A 21,604-nucleotide genomic window follows, 5' to 3' on the forward strand; every position below is an offset into this window, starting at 1 on the left:
ATATGTACGATTCAACCACAACATTTTGAAAAATTAATTTTTATAAAAAAAATTTGTTTTTATAAATAAATATGACATCATATATATTTTAAGTTATTTCTCAAACAAATGTACATACTTTTGGCAAGTGCTAAAAAATTGTTAAAAAAAAAACATTCTCGCTACTGCTTCTTAACTATAATATTAAATACACAATAATATAATTTTTTTTTAATATCAAATATACATTAATAAAGTTTTGATATTAAAATATGAAATTTACAACATGGTTGATTCAACAATTTTATATAAAAAAAATGTTAAATATATTGATACTGTTTTTGTGTAAAATTGATATTATCAAAATGTATTTTTTTACATTTCGATGATATCAAACTAATACGTCATGCATCACGCATAAAATGATACGGAATTTCAGGAGAATAAGTATCATATCTTATCAATTTTTGTTTGGTGTAGGAGGGCGAATAATACTCTAAATCCCGAATGTGCGAAAAGGAAAGAAGGAGAAAGGCGGTCGTACTCCGACCGATAATCGGTCTTGGTTTTGAATCGCGAAACGGGACAAACGTGTCTTTCGGCGGGCGGTTAATTCGAGGTATCCAAATCACGTGCGCATCATTTACGCTACGGCATACGCGTGTAGTTAGTTAGTGTTACTCTCCCGTAGTATTTGCGGCCTGCGCGTGGACACCCTTCCCGACTGGTCTTTTACCCTAGTTTTTTTCTCTCGTAGAAGTCACCAAATCAAAGAGTCTAATTTCCATTAAAATTCAGACTAATTCCACACAATTCTCATATTGTAAATTTATAATTCGAAATTCCATGTGATGGAATACTAGGAATCGACTTCATTAAAAGTTACAACTGTCAACTAGACTAGAAGCCATCCGAAGACTTGGCTTATAATTAAACTAAATAACTTAAATTGTCCAGTTTATGTTTCAATAACATACAGTTCTGGCAATACCTCAATTATTCTGCCAGCAAAATCCCAAGATTCCAAACCAAGAAATTCAGCATGGTATATAAATTACAAATACCATAGCAAAATCTCAAATCACGCTTATGAACGCTACTTAACACAACCAATATATATCAAGTAGTCAATATAAAAAATTTAAGATAAGAACCACTTTTAAACTACGATGTAGTAAACTCAAATGTATTAAACAGGAAAAAGTCTGTATTATCTAAACTCTCCAAAACTTCCGTACACAGCACTATGGGGCCAACGACCTCATTTTTGTCCAAAATTCATAACTCGCTTAACTTTAAAGATATCAAAATTAACTTTACCAATGATTTTTTCCTCGTTAGGCAACATATATATAAAAAAATTGCGATCGGACGAATGTATCGTATAGCTGCCATACGATTAATCCATTAATTTTCTTTAGTTGCTTATGAATGTAATACGTTTTTTTCATTCAGCCAAGCTGTAAATTTTGGTTTATTTTTTTTATATCCCAGCTTAATTAAAGTTTAAATTTGAAAGTATTCCAGAATTGCAAGTATTAGGAGGAAATTTCCATGCAAATCGAATGGTTCTATATCACACAAGTGTGCAATGTTAATGCCTAAATTTGCAGTTTGCCTTCTCCGGGATCAAGTTCCTCTAGCTAGAATGCTAAATGATGGACTGCCACCGATGTCAAGGTTTTCAAAAGTACTATAACTGTTTCGGTTTCAAACCAATTTGCATGAATCTTTGGACTTCATTTGTAATTCCTCCATGTAAGCGTCCAGCTAAATTTTTGCTTGAGTTGTCAAAGTCGACCGGAACTATGGCACATAATTATTTCCCATACGAATTAGTCTTTAGAAAAACTAACAATTTACCAAGGCATTTAAATAGCATAAATAATATAGAAGTAAGACTACGCTAAGGAAAGTAAGTACAGATTAGAAGTAGCATATAAAAGAGCTAAAGGGAATAAGGAACTATATGACCAGATAGTAAGAAATTTTGATAAGTCGGTAGGAGATAAAGTTTTACTATAGAATGAAGCTGGGCATAAGCAAAATTTTAAATATACAGGTTATATTTATCGGGTTATCGGGTTCATCCCACCCCAACCCACTGCCCCACCGTCCTCTTTGTGCAGGTTCGAAGTCCGCCCATTCACCGTTAGACCTTGTTGCCCATGCCGTGTGAGGGTCAAATGTCCAGTGCGGGTCCGTTAGTTCACGGTGTCTCTGCTTTGCCCGGGTTCAAGGTCCGTTGTTCACCGTTTGACCTTGTTGCCTTTGACTCCTTCGTCATTCTCGTCTCCATCGCTGTTGCTATGCAGCTCTCCTGAATCAGGATTTGTGGGGAGTTTTAAGACTCCTCACAATTTTCCCTTTCTGCGGAAATGTGATGAATGTTGTGATTTCCGCACCCCTGATGTTCGTTCATTCCCAAACCTGAATCTCGTTCCCCAGACAGTTTTCCCGCGTGGAATTTGAATTTCCTGCCCAGACAGTTCCCCTTTTTATAAATCACCCTTCCGAACCCCGTCGTCTGGCCACTCTACTGACCACGTCCCGATCGCATTTACCGATAGTGAGTCCAGCATTAATTCTCTCACTGGCCTTCCCCGTGTGGAATTTGAATTTCCCGCCCGGCCATTATTATGCCCATGATGTCAACTAAACTGCATTGTTCACGTGCCCCTTGCTACCTTGATAAGGTAACGCGTCCCGCCCGTTAAATAAAGCTTGGCCCAGCGGTCCCTTAGGGCCCTCCCTCGCTGCCGTCGTACTTCCTCGGCCACTCCTCTTCCGGATCAGGGTTTGCCGCCCACCGACAGGTCCGCAACGTTTGGGCCTATGCCCTCCTCCTCGGACGGCAACTCCGTGTACACGAACTCCTACGCAAACTGTGCAAGTGTGCGATAGCCGGTAACGGTGTCTACGACGTCGATCTCGGTTTTCGGTTCCTCTCTCGCTCTCCTGACTGTTTATGTTTGAATGTGTGAGCCAACTGTTATTTTCGATACCGCGTATCGTCCTCCCCCGTTCTTTGGTTAGGGTACAGGGCTCATCCGATACAACGGACGCATCGGCACTATTTCCGTTTACTTCGAGAACCGATCTACGAGCACTAGTAGCATCGAGTTCCCGTGCTTCGACCGAGGAAGCGGCTCAACGAAATCGGCGCATATTGTGGCCCAGGGCTCTTTTGGGAACTGGGTGAGCATTTATACGGCCACCTTAAGCTGACTGGGCTTGTACCTGAGGCAGCGCTCACAGTTCCGCACATATTTCCTGATGTCGCGGTGCATGTCCGTCCAATGGTACCTCGAGACCACCGTCTTCATTGTCTTCCGGCTGCCCATGTGTTCGGCAGTCGGCATATCGTGATTCTCAGCAGTGACTCGCTGCCTTGATCCGGTTGGTACACATAGCTTCCAAGCACTCACATCATCGTTACCCGCTCTGTGAGAAATGTGCCAGTACAGCCGGTAAGCCTCCACTAAGCAGTCCGGATATTTTTGGTGGTTCTGGGCTATCTTGCCCATCATTCGGCTTGATTCGTCGGTTGACCTGGTGGCTTTGTCTTCATCCTTCGGCAGGTTTCAGGCAGGCTGGCCTTTCAACTGGCCTTTCCTGTACGCGATTTCGAAGTCGTATTGTTGGAGCTCCAGTGCCCATCGTGCGATTTTTCCGGTTGGGCTCTCGGTGCTTTTGAGTGAGAATGGCATCCAGCCCATAATCGCTGGCATCGGTCTGCAACACAAACGGTTTTGTGAAATCCGGGCATGCCAAAATTGGGTCGGCGACCAATCTCGCCTTGACAGCTTCAAAGGTCTGCTAGTGGTCGTCGTTCCATTCCAATTTGACACTCTTTCTGAGAAGGGCGTTCAGCGGATGCACTAGCGACGCCACTCCCAAATACTGCCGCAGCTCCTTTACAGTTGCCGGTGGTTTTAGCAACGCTATCGCCGAACCATATCCAGATCCGCCCCGATACCCTGGTCTGTAATGCGATGCCCTAAGTTTTGAAGCTCCTTCCTGAAGAATTTACACTTATCAGCGTTTACTTTCAGTCTTCTTAATACTTCCGTTAGGTTCCGCATGTGTTCTTCTAGCGTCCGCCCGATGACTATGATATCATCCTGATACGCGAAGGAGTGAGGCATTATTTCGGGTCCTATAACCTGGTCCAACGGCCGCTGGAATGTTGCTGATGCCGAGTGCAAACCAAAACGCATAATTTTCCATTCGAAAAGGCCTTTCCCTGGCACTGTAAATGCGGTGTACTGCTTGCTGGCTACCTCCAACGGTGTTTGCCAGTATCCGTCCTTTAAGTCGAGGCTGCTAAGTAAAAGTTTTTTGTGGGAAGTTCTAAGACTGCTCACAGCACTCATTACAGTAGTTACGTAAACCACATTGTTTTTGTTGGCATCGGAAACCATGAATAGCCAAGACACTTGGCATTTTTAAGTCCGATCGAGATAACATTCTTGCTATTTTTCACAAAGCGTACATAAAGCGTACAAAAATCTTAAGCTCAAGAATTTTAAGAGAGAGCGGGGGAGAGTGTCAAAGCGGGAGCGTAACACCGACTAACTGCATAATACAGTTATACAGTTATACAGATAGTCATCTTCACGCTTAATCGACCCACTGTGCAAATAAAGCGTACAAAAATCTTACAAGGTGGTCTCATCAGCTCTTCCGAGGCCGATCAATTTGTTAACTACAAGCGCTAGAAAGAGATAGCAATCGTTTAACTTTCGCACGTTTGACAACCGACTGACAAAAATAACGTCCTCAAAAGAGAGCAGCTCGTGCGTTGTTGTATAGTTGTCGCATGGCCTAATACACCACGACACGAAATAGTTACAGAGAACAGGAAGAGCAGGAGCGTATCACCGATTATTTACGACAAAAAAACAAGACCGTTTACTGACAAAAGCTTCCTCTTAAGGGGAGGTTGGAGTCCTAGGATCCATAGTGATCTAACTGACTGCAGTTCTAATAGAGAGGGAAATTCCCTGTGAAATAGTTGCCTTCCATATGGTATATTGTGTATAAATCATTAGCTGTAAAAAAATTGCACATTTTATATTACTATTAATTTCATCTATCAATATTTATTTATTTGGTGGTATTTTTACAAATAATATAGGTACTTTTTCAATTGTTTCATTAGGTAAAAAAAATAGTGCTACAATTATTTTTCAAAAATGTTCATTGTTTCCGTTTAACGATTTGTCAAAACAACGCAAGTTTCTTACAAATATAGGTTATTCCGGACGACGATCTCACTACGACAGACGAGGAATTGTCCAGGGACACTGGTAAGGAGGACAGAACACGACCCACATCAGAACCCGAATGATGACTACATGGACACTTCAGTCGAGGAGCTTTCTCCTAAACAGCGCAGTAAATACCGTTCATCGGTCAAGTTCCTTAAGAAGTTGACCATGACGGACTCCACCCTGTTTACACAGACGGAACGGATGCTGATGAAGAAGCATGAGTGCAACGTCAGGAAGTACGAGAGAAGATCCGAGGCGGATCGCACTCTCATCGCTCTCGGCGTAAGCTCTAGCACGGACACGGACACGAACAGGACGAAGCAGGTCAAACCACTGCCGATAGCCAAAACGGCTTCGGGGAAGAGGAAGGGCGGCTTTAACCCCAGCAGCTGCAACGAAAAAGCAGGCAAACACAACGCCCACTGTCTCCAAGGGGAAGAAGGCGCTCCCTTCAATCTCTACGGCTGCAAAGACGGCATCGTGGGAGTCAGCTATGACACTCGCAGGTCCACAGCCTCAGGCTTCCAAGGGCAGACCAAAGACACAACTACAGTTAAAGGGAAGAAGAAGCCCACTTCGACCCAGAGACCCGTAGTCTGTGATCTGGTAACAGAACAAACGAGAAAACCGAAAAGCTCCAACATGGTCTTGGTTAAGTAACACACGGAAAAGAAGATATCTTCCAACCCATAGGGAACTGGAAGCCACAAAAGGCCGGAGCTGCTAAAAGGCTTAGGTCGGAAGATTCCACAAAGTCGTCCACCAAAAAGAGCAGGCTTGAAGAAATTCAAGCTTGCTTGGGCCTCAATGAGGACCTTTAGGTGGCTATTGTCGACCTGAGCAACCCTGAAGTGGGCTCACAGGCTTATTCTGGAGGCCTTCATTCGAATGCAATCCATGCTGCCATCACTGACTGGGAAAACCCGTTTGACCCAATCTTCGAGGCCATAAAGTGGTACAAAAGAGCCAAATCATCAGAGCGAACTTTGTGCAGGGGCGAGGATCCAAGTTATACCGCTGGCCATATTCCTGAGAGGACGATCATTGAAGTATGGATCATCCAGCAATGGAGAATGTAAAAATACTGGACCTGATCAAACTCCAGAACAAGAAGCTCGGCACAGCTGACTGGGCCTTTTGCAGGGGACAAAGACAACGGCAAGGATATCTGGATCAGCATCGGTTCAGACTCCTTGCAAAACTTTGAAACAAGCAATGCTCTTTGCGGCTTGGGTCGGGCAGCCTTCGGGCTCAAATTCTGGTCCACAAAGGAAAAGATTGTGTGGGCAATAAAGTCGTTCAAACTTTACAAATCAGCGAGACCGAACGGCATCATTCCTGCAATGCTCCAAGCGGTTACCAAAAACTCGATTCCTGGCTGTCCATGATTTTCAAGTGGGATACACTCCCAAAAAAAGGTGGAGGTGGTCTTCATCCCCAAGGCTGGGAATATAAACCACTGCTTGCCGAAGGACTACAGGCCCATAAGTCTATAATCGTTTTCTCTGAAAACCTTAGAACGACTAGTGGATCTCTATCAAAGGACCCGCATCAACCCACACAACTTTGGCAGCGCACCTACCTCAAGGGTTGGTCAGTTGACTCAGCACTGCACGAGATGATGGAGACAATTGAAAAGGCTTGAGAGACCAGAGAGCTTGCGATGGCAGCATTCCTCGACGTCGGGGGAGCCTTCAACCATGTCGGAATCGAATCGGTAGTTTGGGGGATATACAGCTCAAGCTTTCGAAGGAAGCGTCCTAGACGCAAAACTCTCCTGGAAAAGAAACACTGAGGAAAGGATGAAAAAGGCACTCGGGGCCCTTTGCATCGGCAAAAGAACTTTCGGACGGAGCTGACGACTGCAACCGTACATCATTCACTGGTTGTACACAGCAGTGTCAGGCGGCGCTCAATGCCCTTCTGAATTTGACACCGATAAGCACAATCCTTTAGCAAACAGCAGCAATAAATGCGTTGCGACTAGACGCACTGTAAATCTTTCAGTCAAGGGCTACTGGTCACGAAACAATACTTCAAGTAAAGGGCTGCCGAACCGTGTCAGGAGAATGTGACTATCGTCCTCCGGAAACTACCTGGAATAGGAAATACAAGAGTATAACTGATTGTTAAACTGTGACAATCTCGATACTGTGTTGGTGTTATCTGTCCTTGATACCATCGACAAATAGTTTAGACCTCCGATTAACGACTGGTATTTGGTAATGTCTTCTTGCTAGCTGCAATTTCTCCTTAATCGTTCCCATCGTAAACGGTGTGGGTGCTGGCTTGCACTGGTCTATATCCCTTTCTGAAAACATGTTCTGGGTAAACCGATGCTGATGAATAGATAGGTCTCCCTGTAGTCTGACTATGTCTACTTGAAGTCCAAGGTAGTACTTTACAGGTCCTCGGTCAACTGCATCAATATGCTCGTTCCATTTCATTATAATCGCCACTAATCTCTTGTGATGCGAACATTCCATTCGGACTTTTTCATTCGACGAATATCTCCGGCTGTCACATGTATAAATCTTCTTGTAGACTTCCATCGAAAATGACCATGTAAAAGAACCATAAGACTTTTAGTTCGCAAAAAGTGTACTAAAATCGGTTGATCATTCTTAAAGATATTAGTAAACTATAGAAAAAATAAAGTCCTTAAATTAAAAATAGAACAAATAACAGAGCTGATGGAAAAGTCTAATATATCATAGTTATATGCGCTTGGGCTTGCAAAAAACTTCTGTTTGCCTGCTTTATTAGTACGAAAGCTATTAGCCACTCCTATCAATCCACCATCATATGTTGTTGATTAATTTAGAGTACCAGTTCTGGTCGATGAATTGAGAGCGGGTGCTAATAGAGTTGAACGATCTTCAAAGCTTTTAACGCAGCGAACTTCGCCACCGTCTCCACTGCTTCTTTCTCGTTTACATAAACTGAAGCATTTGAGTTTATCCCAAGCCATTGCAGATTTAGTTGTTGTTTTTCCTGCTATCGGTAAGCGGCAACCGCCAGCAAAACCCGTACTTTGTCATTTATGGACTCCATCTTTACCATGACAGCAGGGTCCGTATTTCTCAATTCCATTACCGTTAGAGGTCCAAATGGATATAATTTATAATGTAACTGAAAGAACCTTGTGGGAGGGTGAGAATCGGAGAATAAAGTTAATCGAAGCTCTCTGAACTTGTGTGGTGTGCATCCGCATTGCTGACCTTTCTTCGGCAGTGTAGGTTTTCAGAAAACTTACGGACATTTAAAAAACAGAATATACTATCCAAAATTACTAGAACTGGTGCAAATATGAGCTGTGTAAACAAATTAATTATGATAGAAAATCAAAAAAGAACAAATGTAAGAGAAATAAAACACCATCAGATAAGAATTAAATTGTCCATATGTCTATATTACGTAGTAAAAAATTCACATTAGCTAACAGCTATAGACATGTTATCCGAGTTTGCTGCAGCAAATGATAGAAATCACATGACAATAGAAGAACATCTAGAAGAATAAGAAGGTCAAATAAAATCATATTTGATAAAATAATAATAATCTCATAATGAGTTTAACTCGATCAGAATTAAATAATTATTAATCGAAGAAATAATATATAGCTACATCTAACTAAACCAAATAGTCACACGGACAAATATATATCATATATATGTTATATATTAAGGTGTCAAGAAAGTCTTCCGGTATTTTTGCTAAAAGTTGTATTTGTATATTGTTGTATTCATCGCCTCGGGTTGCAGCATGGGACTGGCAGAGAATCATTTAGTATGAGCTGCTTCTCTATGGCCAAACAACCAATTCGGACCTATACTGCCAACAACTGGACCGCTTCATGACAGCACTCATGCAGAAGAGGCCATTTTCAACTGAGGCCGAATTGTCTTCTATCAGGACATCACCAGGCCACACACTCTTTGGTTATGCGCCAGAAGCTCCGGGAGCTTGGAATTAGAGGTTATTTTGCATGTACCGTAAAGCCCGGACCTCGCACCAAATGATTACCACCTGTTTCTGTTGTTTGGTAGTCGAAAGTTGGCCACAAATTGGAAAGCGAGCTACTGTAAGAGGGGCATTATGAGGATTGCATCGCTTTGGCAACTAGTCATCAAAGAAAACAGTTCATATTAGACTTAAATCGCATGATTGAAACCATTTCTATGAATAATTGAAAATTCAATAAAAATAAAAATGGTGTCCATTATATTTGTAGGCTTCGTGGTTTTTTCCGCCAACATCTGTTTGAATTATAAGCTCAGAATTCAAATTAACTGAAAACATGTATTAAGCCCAATCGGATGTATTTCAGGAATAAAGCGTGTCAATTATGAAGTATAATATAAAGATGGAAAATTTTCAACACCAGCCAGGACTGCTAAATGTGCTAATAAATATGCGGCGAACCAATATATTTCAAAAATTACCAACTCGATTTAGTAAAATTCTTTTGTAATGTTAAAAAAACATTTATTTTAATTACTTAAAGACATATAATTTTCATTTAATTATAGTTCGGAAGACATTTTAATTGCAAAAATCTCATTTCTCAAATCTAATTTACTCACTCAAATATATTTTGTTTAAAAAATTCCTTTTTTTAATCTTTTATAGGGGTTTTAGATATAGATAATTGTAGATAAAAACATATAAATGCGAGTTCGTTTGTCTCTATTGTTTGTAATAGAATTGTGACTTTGTTATCAATGTTGTATTCTTTTTATAATATTGTTATTGGGACTGACTTCTATTTTTGTATAAATTTTTATATCTTGTGGATTTTCTACTGCATCATCTGAAGATATCTATTTTCCTCCAACAAGGATGTCAGGGATGTTGTCATATCGTTAATCACCATATTTGTTCCAGGATATGGGTGTGTAGAGCTGCTGACATCAGGCCACAATGTATTGCCTGATTGCATTGTAGATATGCAGCGGATTTGATCGACTGAAGTATTTTTTGTCTCCATCCAGTCTTGACAACTTTGTACATATTGTAGAGTACGCTGGTATGTATCAGATTGCATTGGACTAACATTATCCACATGTGTGTCAGAAACTTGGGTGTTAGGTTGACAGGCAAATTTTGAAATTGTTAAGGGTTGTGTTCTAAAGGTGGAAATCCGACCATCGCTATTTATATTTAAAGAAGGAGATATTTGAGATTGGCTTATGATGCCACATTGGATCTCATTGTCATTGGCTGAATTTAATTTGGAAACATTTTCTGGGTCAATTCGAGAAAATATTGGAACTAAATTAAGCTCTGGCAAGCTTGTCATCGATGAGTCAAATATTTGATTCTGAGTTGGCTTTGTAATTTGTGGCTGATAGACTGATGGAGGGGGTGGCTGTAGTTTCGTTTGTTGATGGGGCACAGCGACGGTATTTAATTGTCTCTGACTGTACTTTCCACCGATTTTTGTCATGGTAAAATCTTCATGTGCGGACAGTTTCGGTGTAATTGGTTGTACATCTTTTAAATCATCAAAGTTAGAGGTCGGTTGTGAAATTGGTTTATTTGATGGATTAAAATTTGACTGTGAATGTACTCGATGGTCGTGTAATGTAATGTTTTCAGTTGCAACAGAGCTGATACCATTTTCATCTACTTTCTTCGTGTAATTTTTATCGTCTTTTACCAAATTAAGGTACTGAAGCATTTCATCGGGAAGTATAAGCTCTTCAACTTCATCCAGATTTATTTTTTCATTTGGATGTTGCTCACTAGTCATAGTCAGGTCAGCCTTAATTTGAACGTTACCTTTCTCCGTCTTTAAATCATTGTCATTATTAAAAGATGATGTTGTTTTACCGTTTCTAACTTTTCCAACAGTGTGATTACTTTCCAGGGGGATATCTAGACGAGGAACATTTATTACTGCATTCAAATTTATGTTTGGCACTGGCTCAGATTGCCGCCGAAATATATTATTCGGGATTGCTTCATCAAGTTCGATATCTCTTGCAGGGGTGTTGTTGTTTATATGTAGTGACTGCATAAAGTTGGGAATTGAAAATCGACCGCCGGTTGAATTCTGAAAACAGCTCTCAGAATCTGTCCCCTGCAAGCGCTTTAAATTTGTGTCGATTAAATGAGATGACGGAGGCGGAGGAAAACTGTTATTATAATAACCAAAACATTGAACACCAGAATCCGAGTTATGAATAGAAGTACTTGGGCTGCGGTTTGAATTCGACTCTTTGTTTGTCGAAGTCAATAATGATGTTGACGTCAATGCGTAGCAGTTGGCTGCATTTGACATTTGGCTAGAGCGCCGCGAACATCCTGGTGAAATAGGATCATAGAAGGAAGCTGTTGTGGTGTTGTACGAAGGTCCTGGTCGCATTGTAGATATAGAAGACACCTGGGATGATTGACTACTTCGACGACTTTGCATACTACCATAATACGTGCTTGCAGTAGAATTCTGACTATCGCGACGAAACTGTCCTTGCACCGAGCCAGAACCGATAGGAAGGCTTTGCTTATTTAATATTGTACTCTGGGTTTGTGATAAATCTTCGGGAAACCTTTCTAGGCACGTATTCAAAGGCATTGGAACTTTAATGTCACCAGAGGTACCTGGTTCCATCTTGAGTTCAGTAATTCGCTGGTTAAGTTCGCTGATTCCAATAATCCGATTGCTTTCCGGAATGTTGCAGAGCATAGCCGTACTTGAGTTTATAACTTTAGTTTGCAGACGACTTCTAAACCGTTGTCTCGCCACAACACCACTTCCAATAGTCGAGGCAGACGCATTTCCGCTGCCAATATTTACCATAGCACGCAAAACAATTGGTAGGTCGGCCACGTCTACGTCATCCTCACAATTCCACCCATCATCCAATGTTAAATTCTCGACAACGTCATCTGGTGAGTATGTTAACAAACAGTCTGAAGGTCGGACTCCATTTATCAACTGATGATGTGGCGAGTTTCCATCTGACTCAGATTTAATGCTGGGGCTACCCAGGCCTATAATCTTTCCTATAGGCAGGTCTTCGCTGCAAGGGCTTGAGTCAATATTATGCTCTTGAAGATTATTCCGAACCTGGCCACTGTCTCTTTGTAACCGGGAGTTAGCATCATTTAGAGGTAAGCCTTTATGTTTTTTATTTGCATAGAACTCAGCACCGTGGACTGTTTTTACATGTTTTCGCAAAGAACTCGGGTCGGTGTAACGTTTTGTGCAACCAGGCGCTTTACAAATGTATGGTTTCTAAAAAAAACGTTAAAGATAAAACGGGATTTTTGAATCGGGGGAAGTATTTTTACCTCATTACTGTGAGTACGATTTTGATGCTTGGCACGATCGCTAGCATTACTAAAAGCTTTGCTACATCCTGGATATTCACAGGTGTATGGTTTTTCGCCTGTATGTGACCGTAAATGAGTTTTAAGGTTTTCCAAGCGTGAGTAAGCCTTGAAGCAGCCTTCAAACTAGAAGAAAAAATATAAAAAATAGGAATGAAAATCATTTATTTATTTTATATAAGTATATATCTTACTGTGCACTTGTGTGGTTTTTCACCGGTATGCCGACGCATGTGCACAACGAGCATGTACTGCGCTTTAAATGGTTTTTCGCCACGTGTACAATCTTCCCATCGACATATAAATGCTTTTTTATTCGTTTGGATGTGGTCATTATTTATATGTTTAACCAGTTCATCTTGTGTATTAAACTCAATACAACAGCTACGCCAGTGACAATTGGTTTCTATAAAATCCCCGGGTTCGTCCTTGATATCCGTCGTATCAGCGTTGGCACAGTCATATTCATTTAATGGAGTCGATGCTGATCCACAACTCATAAATTCCTCACAACGGTGACCTATTTTTACATCATCAGTAATACTTTTGGTATTATTTGCTACTTTATTATAGCAGCGGTCCGACAAATGTGACGAGGCACTATCCGCTTCTACTTGAGCCACACTGCCAGATGTTGAGGAAGGCTGCTCAGTGACATTATTTTTATGTTGTCGATTTTTCAAGTTTCCATGGTCGAAATTCTTTATCTAAAATTATTTAAGTATTAATCATATTAATTTAAAAAATATTGTAATTACCGAGAGAGCTGCCACCTGCGCATGTTTATCATTAAGTAACCTTGCAGTTGAAGATGTTGTGATTTGGCTAGATAAATCGTTTAGATTAGCATGAACATCATCCAGGCTTAAGACAGTAGCGCCAGCCCCGTGGTTTACAGAAAATCCAGCGGCAGCTGCTTGTTGTGAAGTCATGGGATTTAGAAGTCCTGCACTTGCTCGTAACAAATGAGCTTGTATTTGCTGTAAACGTGGTGCCAATGTTGAATGTGCATGAGACATGGGATTAATGGCACTAGCTGAAATGTGACCGTATGAACCACTAGCTACGCTGCTTCCTCGAGAACCGTTCATAATTGTCGCTAAAGAGTTTGGCGAAAATCTAATCATTGAATTAATGTCAAACGAATCAGAATAAGGCGACGAGGAAAGGGCTCGTTTACGGCTAATGCTGGCACGAATACTTCCTCCCTGTGGTCGAGGGCTACTTAACCGCCTGTTGCCATCGATGCTAAAGTGAAAATCGGTACTTGCAAGAGACCCTGCGGCTGCTGCTGCTACAGCCGCGTGATGCAGGTCCCCTAGAGAACCCATACCTCGACTGCCCAAAAAATCTCCTGACCCCAAACCAAGACCAGCAAGGTGAAAAGCTGACGCACAGTTCACATAGGGATCTAAGAAATTAAAAATACATATTAAAATTTTCCTGAAGGTTTTTGTATAATAAAAGAAAGACAATACCATGAAACGATGTAGTTGAACTACTTCTTTGAAGCGAATACAACTGTTCCATATATCCGGGAATTCTATAGGCTGGGTGAAATTCATGGGCATGAGACTGCCCATTAACATTCAAACTATGAACATGTTGATGCTGAGGATTGTGATGGTGGCCAGAAATATTCGATAGAAGTGTGTTTCCATTATTAATAGGTGATTGAATTGAAGTTGCTGTTTTAATTGAATCAGATCCTTCAATTGTTGGAATCATTGTGGGAGCTGATACCGAGCTTGAAACATCTGTCGAATGTACGTGGTTAATGCACGGAGAGCCTGGTAAAACTGTTGCCGCGGCAGCCACGGCAGCAGCTCGTCTGGATGCTAGGAACTGCAATTCAGAGTATCTACAGAAAAAGAAAATAAACATTTTTCAATTTAATAATATCACAAAGTTATTTTTAATTTAAGGATTAAGTTGTGCAAAACTAATGAATTGAATTTTCTTTGTGGTGTAATTTTAAATAAGATAAGTCCATCAAAAAATTTGACTACCTGTCACTACCAATGTGATTTACTAATAAAACCGCTGCTTTTGATTGGTAAATAATTGCACGATACTGTAAAAGAAGCATATCCAAATTTCGTTTAGTCCTGGACTATAACATAGCGACTTTTATAAAGAGCGAAACCAATTTAGAATAATTTTTAAAAACGAATGCAGTATCGGGAAAAAGAGACTACTATATCACTATGAGGCAGTACTTGTAGTGACAATGCGCACCAACAGCGTGTGTATAGGATATAAAATATTGGGTGCATTCTAAGACTTTTCGAAATAGTATTGGGTCAAAAGGAAGGGTGGTATAAAGCTCTTGGGTCCAGTTAAGTAAATGTTCTACTTTTTTAGTATATTTTCAATTTTGTTGAAATTACGCATTGAACAACACCCAACTTGTTTACATCTGATACTCCGTTGAAATGTTCAATATTAAGTTCAAATTGTATCCCAAAAAAAAATTTTTTTGAATCTTTGTTTGTCGGATCAAAAAAAAAAATTTAGGCACCTGTCTTAGGATCCTAGAATAATTGTTGATGTTCTGGGCCGGCCGTTAGAAAAAACATTTGTTCTTCGACTTTAAAAAAAACTAGCTAGTTTGGAGGAAAATCATCCTTAACAAAGTTGATCTACATTTTTTTACACTTTTTTTAAGGAATTTTTTTAAACTCTTTTTTATATATTGCCCTCGAGATTCCTTAGTTTTTGTTGTACAGCAGATGGACCTAAAAAGTAATTTTTCAAATTTTTTGATCATTTAAAGCGGAAACTTTTCTCAGTTCCGAGCAGCTAAAGCTGCGTTGGCATTTGGTGAGGAAATTGTTTTAAAAAAATATTTTTAAGTTAGAGGAAGAAAAATGTTCACTAAATATATTTTGAATATTAATTACTTTTAATACTCTTGCAGAGGGTACTATAAATTCAGTCAGAAGTTTGTAACGCATTGAAGGGGACATTTTCGACCTTATATAGTACATATGTCCGTCCGTCTGTCCGTCCATTTCTACGCAAAGAAGTCTCTCAGATTTAAAGCTATCTTCATGAAACATTGCCAAAAGTTGTCTTCCTGTTGCAGGTAGTACATAAGTCGGAACGAGCCGGATCGGGTTTTATAATTTTGGTTAGAAATTTGTAACGCACTGAAGGAGACGTTTCCGACCTCATAAAGTATATATATTTTTGATCAGGATCAATAGGGGAATCGATATAGTCAGTTCGCCTGTCCGTCTGTCGGATATAACTTGCACGAATTAAAGATATTTCGCGAAGTGTAAAAGCTATTGACATGAATCTTTTCAAATCTTATTTTGTTATGCATACCTTGATGAGGGAAAAAGGGCGTACCTATCAGACGGGTATATCTTATAGGAATAACAGGATGAAATCGGTCCAACTTTGATTTTTCAATTTTCAAGTATTATTTATTTACGCATACCTTGAGCAACGTAAAAGCGCTTGCCGATCGGAAATCTATACCTTATAACTTCCATGGGAATAATTGTTAATTGTTTTAATTGTTAATTGTTTTTTTTTTTCTCTCCCTACTTTTGTAATTTTTGAAATTTCGGTACAGGCTGTAAGGGTATTAAAACATCGGCTTGCCGAAGTTAGCTTCCGTCCTTGTTTAATTTTTTTTAGTTCTTCGAGATGTGGTAATGGTTAAATATTTCAGAATTACGCTTTAAATTTCATAAAATTGGATCATATAGCTCTCATTGAAACAATCGGAATACTAAAAAAAAATTTTTAAATGTTTACTTCTCCATTTTTGATTTTTTTTAATTCTTTTGGTAATAGTAATAATTTCATAGTTCAGATTTACGGTTTTAATTTAATTCAAATCGGAAAACGATTTCATATAGTTCCTATAGGAACGTTCGAATAATTGAGCTGAAAATCATCATAGCTTTAACGTTTCTAAACTTATACGCAAATAAATTAAAATTTAAGTGTTTTCAAGAATGTTTCATTTTTGCAATAGCTGCAAGGGTATATAAACTTTGGCTTGCCGAAGATATTAAAAACTAATTATTATTAATTTAAGCAAAATTGTATAAATCCAGTTACCATGCCAAAAAGTGAGCAAGATTTAAACATTGAACAATTTACTCGTTATTTTGTATACCTTTATTATTTCATTCAGACGTTTGCAAAGCGGTGAAGGAGATTTTTCTGAAGCTTGTATGTCGTTTATGTTCGTCTGTCTGTCCGTCTGTCGTCCGTCCGAATGAGCGTCAAGATCTCGGAAACTTTAAATATTTTATTTTTTACGATTTGACTTGCAGATTCTATTAATTCTGGAAAAACTAGCCACGCCTACTCTAACGCCCGCCCTAATGCCTATCAGGGGCAACTCTTCTGCAAACACCAAAACCAATGCAACAAAACACAAATACATTGGTTGGAGAGTTTTCTTCCTCAAGTCGTTATACTGAAAAAAATTATAGTATATATAAAATTATAGTATATATACATAATATATATATATATAAAAGATTAAAAAATAAAAAAAATAATAACGCCTGGGCATTAAATATGAATTATGTAAAGTCCGCATACTATGCAAAAAATTTAGCAAGATAGTATATAGGATATAGTCGTCGGATCGGCATTAAAAATACGATTTGGAAAGTTTTAAGAATATTTCTTTTATACAGCGCAAATAATCGGCATTTCCCCGTTTCTAATATTGGCAACTTTTTAATCAAGCAACAACAAATAATAATATTTTAGAGGTATTTTAAAGGTAAGATAAAATTTAGCCAATGTCATTTTCTGAATAAGGGAATCGTAATGTACTAGAAAATCACTAGAATATGGGCAATTCCAGGACTTCTCAATATTTTGACCAGTGTTTTATCAGATGTGTTTTAAGTAAGTGCGTTTTCTTCAATTTTGCACACAAATATTTGATTTAAAATGTTAAAGGTAATAGATTGGCTGAAAATTTTTCCAGGTGAAATGCTCTAGTCGAAAAAAAAGAACACCCACAGAATACTTATAATAATTACAATACGTATATTCCAATCAAAAATGTTGTAATATTACCAGTACCACTTAGTTTATAATAACACCCGACTATATCAAATAGCTTTAATAGGAACAATCGAAAACATTTTGTTTATAACTTTGGTGTTTACCTTGCAGAGGGTATTATAATTTCAGTCGGAAGTTCGCAACGCGGTGAAGGAGACATTTGCCGCCCTATAAAGTATATATATTCTTAATCAGCATCACTAGGAGAGTCGATCGAGCCATGTCCGTATGTCCGTCCATCTGTCCGTCCGTCTGCTCATTCGTCCGTTTCTAACGAGTCTCTCAGTTTTAAAGCAATCAGCATAGAGCTTTCCAAAAGTTGTTTTTCAGTTGCAGGCAGTACAGGGTGCGTCATCTCGAACTTCGGTATAGAAACACTGAATAGCTTCGACGTTTGTGAAGTGATTGGCTTGGTTCGTTTTGGAAACGTCAATCCGTAAAATTTGAGCCATGAACCACTTAACTCCAAAAGAATGTGTCAAAGTGATGACCTTGTTTATCAAAAATGGGCGTTCAATTGTGAAAACGTAGCGTGCGTATCATTGTGTGCCCGGAGACGCGTTGAAAGGGTCTAAAAAATTTCTGGCTTGTACAGAATCCATCCTGGGCCCCAGTCCTAAGTTACACGTTGTGTCAAAAAGAGGCGATATCGACTGTTCGCCGGATTTTGCCCCGCCGGACTTGTTTTGTGGGGTTATCTGAAGAGCAAAGTTTACATGAGCAAGCACAAGAACATCACAGAGCGCAAGAAGTGTATTCGATCCGAAATGGCCAATATATCGGCCGATGAGCTCGAGAAAGTCATGAAAAATGTATGAAAGAGGGCACTTTTTGCCATCAAGAACATACGTGACCATTTGGTCGATATTGTATTCAAAAACAAACACAAATAAATTGTAAAGGATCAATCTAAATTAACAAAAAACATTATTTATGAATTTTCGTTTATTTCCAAAGTCATTTAATATTTTAATGCCGAAGCTCGAGATGGCTTACCCGTTATATAAGTCGCATGGAGCCGGATCACAATTCTATTTCAAAGAGCAGTGTTCGGCACTTTTTACACTGTTCGGAGATAGGCTTTGCCGACCAATTCTATAGAATAACAATTCTTCAAGATATACATAGTAATGGATTGATATTTGGAAATTACGGTTTTTATTTATATTAAAATCAGACGACTTCATGTTTAGCTTCTTATGGAACAATCATAATAACAAAAAAACAAGAAAGGAATTAAATTTCGGCAACTCCGTCTGTATGTCCGTCTGTATGAACGTCGAGATCTCGGATACTATAAAAGCTACAGTTTTAAGAGTTTATTTCAAAACGGGGCCACGCCCACTCTAACGCCGACAAATCGTGCAAGTATGTACTGTCACTCTGAGACATTTTAGACCGTAGGTGTTGTTTCGGTTATATCTATTGGTAAACACAATTTTTTTTTTTCAAAAACGAGCATATATTCTAGGATTTCCGAGAGGTGGGGGTGCCGCACGCACTTAGCTTTTAGTGTTGGCTATGCATTTCGACAGATGGTGCCAGTTCGCATTGATAAGCGCTACACGAACAGTATAAAACCGCTGTCGGCACACACAAATTGACAAGTTTCCCCGTGCAAATCACTCACAAAAATAAAGTGTAAGCATTTCATGGTATTTGTGCTATCCGCCGCTCTCCGATTTTCCAAAATACAAAGCGACGTCAAAACATAATTGCCAAAAACTTCTAAAGTAGCTCGATCTAGAATTTTTGTGTCTACCAAAAAAACTTTAATACGAATTTTTTAAATCGAAATAATAGATATTGGTAAAGTATTATTAAGTTACTAATCGAAGACAATAGTAAAATATTTTAAATTAATTCATAACGAATAAATTTTTAATATTAGACTTAGTTTGAAAAGGAAAAAAAAAATCGATTCGCATAATTCTTCAAAAACCACTAAGCTTGCGAAATTTTCGCTGATCTATCTTACACCAACTATAAGCCATAACCGTCCGATCGGCCAGTTTTTTGTGATCAGATCACGTTTTGTCATATATATGTTTTTTGTTCCATTTTTTTGCGAATACTTTAACTAAATAAACAGCAGTTAATTCGCGTAGAGTAGGAACTATTCACATAAAACTTTCAAAATCGAATTACGATTATTTCACTTTTTTGGCTCAGTGGGTAACTGCAATATGAAGGACCGAGTAATTGAGCTAAAAATCATTACAGCTACAATGTTTTTAAGCATTTAAAAAATTTTAATGTTTTAAAGAATATTTACTGTTTGCAATACCTGCAAGGATATATAATATTAAACTTGTTGAAGTTTGCTTCCTTCTTTTTTCTTAATTGACGCTGTGCAACGATATAAATGAAGAATCGGCCCATGAAATATATAAAATCTTATTAAAAAGAAAAACTTTTTAAACTCAACATAGTAAACATAGTCCGATATCGGCACAAAAGAAAATTAGCAAGGCCCTAATAAAAAAAACTAATATATGTAAATAAAAATGATAAGAAAATACATTTACTTTGTAACACATTTTTTATTGTTTTGATACAATACTTTCTGAGAAAAATAAAAAAAAACAAGAAAGGAAGCAAACTTTGGTAAGTCGATTTGAACCAAATTAAAAGCGTAAATCTAAACTAAAATTATAAATATGTCCAAACGATCTTTTAAAAAAAAAAGTCAAAAATTGAGAATTTAATTTAATTAATAGTCGTACGATGAAATTAAAACCGTAGCTCTGATATATTTAATCATTGATATATCTATAATAACTAAAAAACTAATTTAAAACTCAGCAAAGCTATAAATTTTTTCCGAATTTTCCTATGGGAGCTAAATGCAAAAGTCGTCCGATCCTGCTCGTTCCTACTTATATACTACTGATCTTCTACTACTACTACTGCTGATCAAGAATATATATACTTTTAGAGTCGATAATATCTCCTTCACTGCGTTTCAAACTTCTGACTGAAATGTTAATACCTCCTGAAAAGGTATTAAAAGGGAGATATCTTTTTTGGGTCTATATAGATAGAATTTAACATCCAGAACAACATTTTACATCAAAACTTACGCAAGCGGAAAATATGTTGGTAAAGCGTAGGCGTCCATTTTATTAATGTTAGTCCTTAAGTGTTGATGACCGTTAAGTTTTTACGAATAAAACTATGCCACCAATTGATTCCGTTTTATTTTGCATTCACCGACGGCACTTATCGATGTTGACGGACATTTCAATGGTAGCGTTTGAAAGCACTGTCACAATTTTTTTTAATAAATTAGTTGCCGTTTCCTGACGAAAATTTAAGCAACATTGCATTATTTAAAATATAAGTCACTTTCATCTTATTAAATATATACGATTTTAACGGTGTATACGCGCAACTTTCTAAATCACAAGGTCTACAACTAGCTCTCATAGTTCATTTCCTAAGATTTAAAGTCGCGAAATGTTATTAATTTATATCTTAATTTATAAGTAGCGAATAATAAAACAAATTATGTATGACAAAGTCAATATCGTTTGTATGCTGCGTCTTATTGCTGTGTTTCTTCCGAGTGGACTGAGTGATATTAACACTAGCTCTTGCAATGCTTCGTTAGTTTAGATGAAGCAGTTCGAATCTCCTCTCCTCTCACATATACCTTTGCCCGAACACAGATACTGCTACAGATGCTTACATAGATACATTTTAAAATACAAACACAGGCTTAACCTCAATACAGAAACAAGTGCATTGCTGATTGAATGTATGTGTGTACAAACAGATCACGAACAGTCGGCGAAGGCGGGCAGATCGAAGATGGCTACACAATACATACGCATTAGCCCAAGATACTTTTTGGTTACAGTGGTGACGATTTAGCTATTTTACTTCTAAAGCAAAATAACCTGCAGTAAAAGTTCAATTGTTTACGCTGTTTCGACTAACTCTGAAGTAGGTTGGTTGGT

At 38.5% G+C, this 21,604-nt stretch overlaps 1 protein-coding gene across 2 annotated transcripts; it reads right to left on the reverse strand.

Moving 5' to 3' along the window:
* Nucleotides 1–9,781: 9,781 nt before the first annotated feature.
* Nucleotides 9,782–21,236, reverse strand: LOC108135331 (transcriptional activator cubitus interruptus). Of its 2 annotated transcripts, none has more exons than XM_017256022.2 (6): nucleotides 20,726–21,236; nucleotides 14,072–14,454; nucleotides 13,352–14,004; nucleotides 12,788–13,294; nucleotides 12,555–12,719; nucleotides 9,782–12,498 (listed from the first exon to the last, which is right to left on the reverse strand). In XM_017256022.2, the coding sequence occupies exons 1-6, from the start codon at nucleotides 20,761–20,763 to the stop codon at nucleotides 10,057–10,059; spliced, it is 4,188 nt and encodes a 1,395-aa protein (XP_017111511.1). In that variant the 5' UTR covers nucleotides 20,764–21,236; the 3' UTR covers nucleotides 9,782–10,056. The 2 variants fall into 2 exon arrangements, with proteins under 2 accessions (XP_017111511.1, XP_017111509.1); XM_017256020.2 differs by having other exon boundaries at nucleotides 12,788–13,300.
* Nucleotides 21,237–21,604: the final 368 nt, after the last annotated feature.

This window comes from Drosophila elegans, unplaced genomic scaffold (genome assembly GCF_018152505.1).
Source record: "Drosophila elegans isolate 14027-0461.03 unplaced genomic scaffold, ASM1815250v1 contig_349, whole genome shotgun sequence".
Taxonomy (NCBI): Eukaryota; Metazoa; Arthropoda; class Insecta; order Diptera; family Drosophilidae; genus Drosophila; species Drosophila elegans.